This window comes from Oncorhynchus clarkii, chromosome 13 (assembly GCF_045791955.1).
Source record: "Oncorhynchus clarkii lewisi isolate Uvic-CL-2024 chromosome 13, UVic_Ocla_1.0, whole genome shotgun sequence".
Lineage (NCBI taxonomy): Eukaryota > Metazoa > Chordata > Actinopteri > Salmoniformes > Salmonidae > Oncorhynchus > Oncorhynchus clarkii.
This window is the reverse complement of record NC_092159.1, coordinates 58,247,328-58,252,817: the sequence shown is the minus strand read 5'-3', so window position 1 is coordinate 58,252,817 and position 5,490 is coordinate 58,247,328. Positions and strand designations below refer to the sequence as shown.

At 41.0% G+C, this 5,490-nt stretch overlaps 1 protein-coding gene across 1 annotated transcript; it reads left to right on the top strand.

Moving 5' to 3' along the window:
- The first annotated feature begins 550 nt into the window (after positions 1-550).
- LOC139424075 (centromere protein X-like) lies at positions 551-1,842 on the top strand. The gene is made up of 5 exons (XM_071175769.1): positions 551-586; positions 886-937; positions 1,082-1,135; positions 1,426-1,514; positions 1,620-1,842. Exons 1-5 carry the CDS (start codon positions 551-553, stop codon positions 1,632-1,634), a joined length of 246 nt encoding a protein of 81 aa, XP_071031870.1. The 3' UTR covers positions 1,635-1,842.
- Positions 1,843-5,490: the final 3,648 nt, after the last annotated feature.

Here is a 5,490-nt window from a genome sequence, read left to right as displayed (position 1 = left end):
CAATGCCGTTTGAAATTTCAACAGATTTTTTTTCACATTTGTGAAGATCTCCACAAACCTTCAACGACCTACTGTATGTATGCTATCTTCAACCTGCACGCTTTATATGATTACATAAGAAGTAATTTATAGTTACAATAACTATGGGTGTGTTACTCATTTAAGGTTTATTGTTACATTAGTTTGGAAGATAGCCTTAACTTTAGGCCAACATGTAATCCAACATGTCATTTGTTAACTTGTCGAAAAGTTAATAGGCTATTTATAAAAATAAATAAAAATAGGCTATTCATTGTATTTCAAAAGTGATATTGAGTTTGGTTGAAGGAGATTTATCTTCTGCTTGGATAGTTCCATCTGTTAAAACTGTAAATGCACTTTAAACTAGCAAGCACACACATTTTCTTAAGACATTTACTATTTTCCACATTTTATTTGGTACTATTTTTCCTTTGGAATAGAAGCGTTGCGCGATGCGTTTTACGTAAATAATCACGGACTCGATGCAGCCAATCACTGCTGAGAGCGCGTTGATCGACAAAAACTGAAAATGGCGGAAATCAGCGCGGAAATCACATTCAAAAAGGTAAGAGAAAGTCGCTAATACTATTAATTGTTATATGTTGTGAGTCACATAATTTCGACTAAAGCAAGATCACAAGCCTCGTTTTGTAAATAAATCAAGATCACAAGCCTCATTTTCAAATTAGACTGAGCAGACTGTATGGAGCTAATTCAGCGGGGTAGCGCGCTAAATCATCAGCCTACTGGATACTTCTGACAACACTGGCAGTTGTTTTTGGAAGCAGTTCACTACAGTAACTTTAACGTACTGTTGTCGTGCATACTGTTATTCAGAATCATGGGTTTTCTCTTTCTTTTTAGGAGACTGTAAGCAAACTCCTGTCAAGCTTCTTCAAGGACGAGAAAACTAAAGGCGAGTTGCTAGCTAGCGGAGTTGTTTAATGTAACTATCCTGGAAAGGAGTTGGACCTGATCATGTTTAGTCAAATGAAGCAGCAGTTGTAGGCTGTTAACTAAGTCATCGCCATTTGACCTTTGTTTCTTTGTTTTTCTCAAGTCGGTGCCGATGCTGTCCTCCTTATGGCAGAGATGCTACATGTGTTTGTTCAAGGTAAGTTCAAACGATTGATTGTTGCTGTAATGTACATGGAAATCAATGGAGGTGTTTATACAGGCTGAGATTATGGTGTTTATATAACTTCAATAGGAGATGAAGATATCAGGGCCAGGATTCGTAAAGCATCTTAGAGTAGGAATACTGATCTAGGATCAGATGTGTCCCCCTATCCATATAATCGTATTCATTATGATCTAAAATGCTGAATACAAAACTGTGCCTAGATCAGCAGTCTTTACTCCGAGTTGCTTTAGGAATACAGACCCTGACTCTTTGTTTCTCAGAAGCTGCACAAAGAACGATAAAACAGGCTGAGGCTGAGGACTGTGACAGAATGGACATAGAACACTTTGAGAAGATCCTGCCTCAACTGGTGTGTAAATATACCCATGAATTCTATTAAATATCCTCTCCTATTATTGTCAAGGAATGACAGTATAAGAATCAACAGTCATAACATATTTCATTTCTTCTCCAGCTGTTGGATTTTTAGTATGACTTCAGGCCAGAAGGTGGAGCCAGAGAGCCATCCAGTCCTCAATTCAGAATTCGAGAGATTGACCAACTCTTGGAGGACAATGGAAGTAAAGAAAAAGGCTTCTGTTTTGTTTGTAAACATAAAGAAGCACTTTATTTACTTCTATTGTCCTCCAAGAGTTTCTGAATCTACTTCTTAATTCATGCACCTTGGTTGGAGAGAGGTAGGGGCAGTGATCCCTTCCACCAGTCGTACATTCAGCCCATATAGGATATTATATTGTAATTAGTCCTTTATTTGAGTTACATTGCACACGGTCTCTAATGAACTCTGTACATTTTGCTCTGGTTTTGCCTACGTTTGTTATTTGAAATCATTTGAAACCATTGCTAACTAATAAAAGTTGTTGCGTGCTTTTTTTATTTATTACATCAGTCTGTGACACTTATTTTCTTGGGGGAAACATGTATTGTAAACCTAAAAGCACTTTATTGTAATCAGTTGTGTGATAGGAATTCACACCTAGTACTCCAGCAGCATTGGGGGAGGATCTGGTGTTTGACAATAAAACATATACGGTGACCTTATTGGGACATCACTTTGGATTTGAAATTATACAATGGTCAAGGTGCAGACGGGCCTCTTTAATGGTCAAGGTGCAGACGGCCCGCTTTAATGGTCAAGGTGCAGAGGGGCCTCTTTAATGGTCAAGGTGCAGACGGGCTGCTTTAATGGTCAAGGTGCAGACGAGCCTCTTTAATGGTCAAGGTGCAGACGAGCCTCTTTAATGGTCAAGGTGCAGACGGGACGCTTTAATGGTCAAGGTGCAGACGGGCCTCTTTAATGGTCAAGGTGCAGACGGGCCTCTTTAATGGTCACGGTGCAGACGGGCCTCTTTAATGGTCAAGGTGCAGACGGGCCTCTTTAATGGTCAAGGTGCAGACGGGACGCTTTAATGGTCAAGGTGCAGACGGGCCTCTTTAATGGTCAAGGTGCAGACGGGCCTCTTTAATGGTGAAGGTGCAGACGGGCCTCTTTAATGGTCACGGTGCAGACGGGCCTCTTTAATGGTGAAGGTGCAGACGGGCCTCTTTAATGGTCAAGGTGCAGACGGGCCGCTTTAATGGTCAAGGTGCAGACGGGCCTCTTTAATGGTCAAGGTGCAGACGGGCCTCTTTAATGGTCAAGGTGCAGACGGCCCGCTTTAATTTGAGTATTTTCATTCATGTCAGGTGAACCGCTTTGAAATGACAGTGGTTTTTGTACATACTTCCCCCTTTTGTAGGGGAGCAAAAGCTTGTGACTAACTTGTTGGATGCATTTGTTGTTAGTTTTGGTTGTTTCAGATTAATTTTCTTGCCCATTTAGAAGTGAATGGTAAACAATGTATTGTGTCAATTTGGAGTCCCTTTAATTGTAAATAAGAATAGAATGTTTCTTAACACTTTTATGGATCGACCATGATTATGCATGGTCCTTAATGAATCGTGAGTAATGAGGTTAAAGTGCAGACTATCAGCTTTCATTTGAGGGTATTTTCCACATTAATGTGGATGATACCATGATTACGGATAGTCCTGAATTAATCATGAATAATGAGTGAGAAAGCTGCACAAATATCATACCCCGCCCCAAAAAATGCTAACAATAATAATATGACACCGTTACAATAATGGCAGGTTAGCATTTCTGGGGCGGGGTATGATATTTGTGCAGCTTTCACACTCATTATTCATGATTAATTCAGGACTAAAGCTGACAGTGTGTACTTTAACCTCATCATTTAAAATTCAGAGTGCTGGAGTACAAAGCCAAAACAACAATAATTACGGAGTGCACTGAATATGTTTATACATATTTAATACAATAGAAACAGAAACCAGGGGCCATGTTCAGGACTAAGAAACATCACAGAACATTTAGAAACTATGCGGAACAGATATGATTGTCTTATGCATTAAGGTCATTGTTTGTACATTGCCTATCAATTGACTTCAGATGATCTTAGCTCTAAAGATGATCTTTATGTTTTTGGGAACCCCAGAAAGTTTTGCATAAATGAATACACCCCAGTAGTGCAGTCCTCTTTTATACAGCACCGCCACACTACAGCCCACCTGTGTCTGGCTCTGCAACAACAGGTGGTTGCAGCATGCTCTCTGGCTGGCTCCCCCCCCCCCCCCCCCCCCCATCAAAGGCTCCTGGAGCAGTTGGAAGCAATTAGAGTAATAAGGGGAGCAGCCAGGCCCTTGGATGATGACAAGTGGCAGGAAAAAAGGAGTACCCCCCCCTCCGGACACTTTGAAGTTCCCTTCTGCTGTCCTGCAATGTTTAGTTAGGAGGGGAGGAGAGGAATGGGACTTCGAGGTACAGGCCAGGGGAAAGTTGAATGGAGTGTGCGTGCATGAGTGTGTTTTTGTCTCTCTGTGTGTGTGTCAGCCAAACCATTGCAGAGACCACACGCATAGATCTTCCATTTGAAAAGAAGAAGCAAAACAGAAGGAATTGGAACATGGCCCACAGGGGAAGAGCAGGGTGTAATTGTGATGGTAAATAAATTAGGCATGTAGGGGGGGTATTTTACCTTGAGAGAGTCTGATGACTGTGGGTTATTCTAACCTGAGAGAGCCTGATGACTGTGGGTTATTCTAACCTGAGAGAGCCTGATGACTGTGGGTTATTCTAACCTGAGAGCCTGATGACTGTGGGTTATTCTAACCTGAGAGAGCCTGATGACTGGGTTATTCTAACCTGAGAGAGCCTGATGACTGGGTTATTCTAACCTGAGAGTGTCTGATGACTGGGTTATTCTAACCTGAGAGAGCCTGATGACTGTGTTATTCTAACCTGAGAGAGCTTTCTAGGGTGCCATTTGGGACAGGCCCTAGCCAGCATGGTTTCACTGTGAGTCAGCATAGCTGTACAGCACCTCACACTTTATTTGTGGAGCTGATGAATGACTCACTGGGCTTACAACTGCTGCTAACATATACAGCTGGATGTAAAGTGGGGGGATTTGAGTCATAGCTAGCCCTGCTGGGTGCTCAAGGATACAACACCTGGCATTTGACCTGTAGTGTCTTAGCTCTTATTACTTATTTATATAATAAGAAAGACTGAATACCAGGACTTGAACTGGAGCTTCACATTTACTAAAACAAGTTAGTACCAGAATAACAGAACAACACTGCGCATGACCAAGGGTGCTCCATTCTTAAAGGGGGCATCAGTAATTAACAGAACATAACATGACCCAGCCCCTTTTAGGTAGTGAATTAGATCTCGACAATTCCATGTCCAGCACTGCACATTTATGGAACCATTTTTACTTAGCAACCTAAAAGTGATGTGTTTATTGAGTGTATGTCTGCAGTGCACCACACAGCAGAGACTAAACCTAACTATGAAAAGGGTAAGCCACACACATTTATGTAGGTATAGGTGACAATTCTCCTAAAGTGCAGGTGTCCAACTCATTCCATGGAAGGCAGTGTCTGTTGGTTTTCACTCCTTCCTTGTACCTGATTGATTAGTCAAAGGAAAAAAATCCACCCAAAACCACTTATTCCTTTAATTGCAAAAATTTCTGCAAACCTTTTAGAATATTATTTTTGTAATTTTTTATTTCACCTTTATTTAACCAGGTAGGCTGCGACCTGGCCAAGATAAAGCAAAGCAGTGCGACACAAACAACAACACAGAGTTACACATGGGATAAACAAACGTACAGTCAATAACACAATAGAAAAAAAGAAAGTCCATATAATGTGTGCAATTGAGGAGTAAGGCAATAAATATGCCATCGTAGAGAAGTAATTACAATTGAGGAGTAAGGCAATAAATATGCCATCGTAGAGAAGTAATTACAATT

What these genes read in the sequence shown, in the direction of transcription:
- LOC139424075 (XM_071175769.1), top strand. Translation starts at nt 551, where the DNA reads ATGGCGGAAATCAGCGCGGAAATCACATTCAAAAAG. An exon ending in CGGAAATCACATTCAAAAAG is followed by an intron (nt 587 to 885) that starts GTAAGAGAAAGT and finishes CTTTCTTTTTAG; the next exon opens with GAGACTGTAAGCAAACTCCT. An exon ending in GCTACATGTGTTTGTTCAAG is followed by an intron (nt 1,136 to 1,425) that starts GTAAGTTCAAAC and finishes TTTGTTTCTCAG; the next exon opens with AAGCTGCACAAAGAACGATA.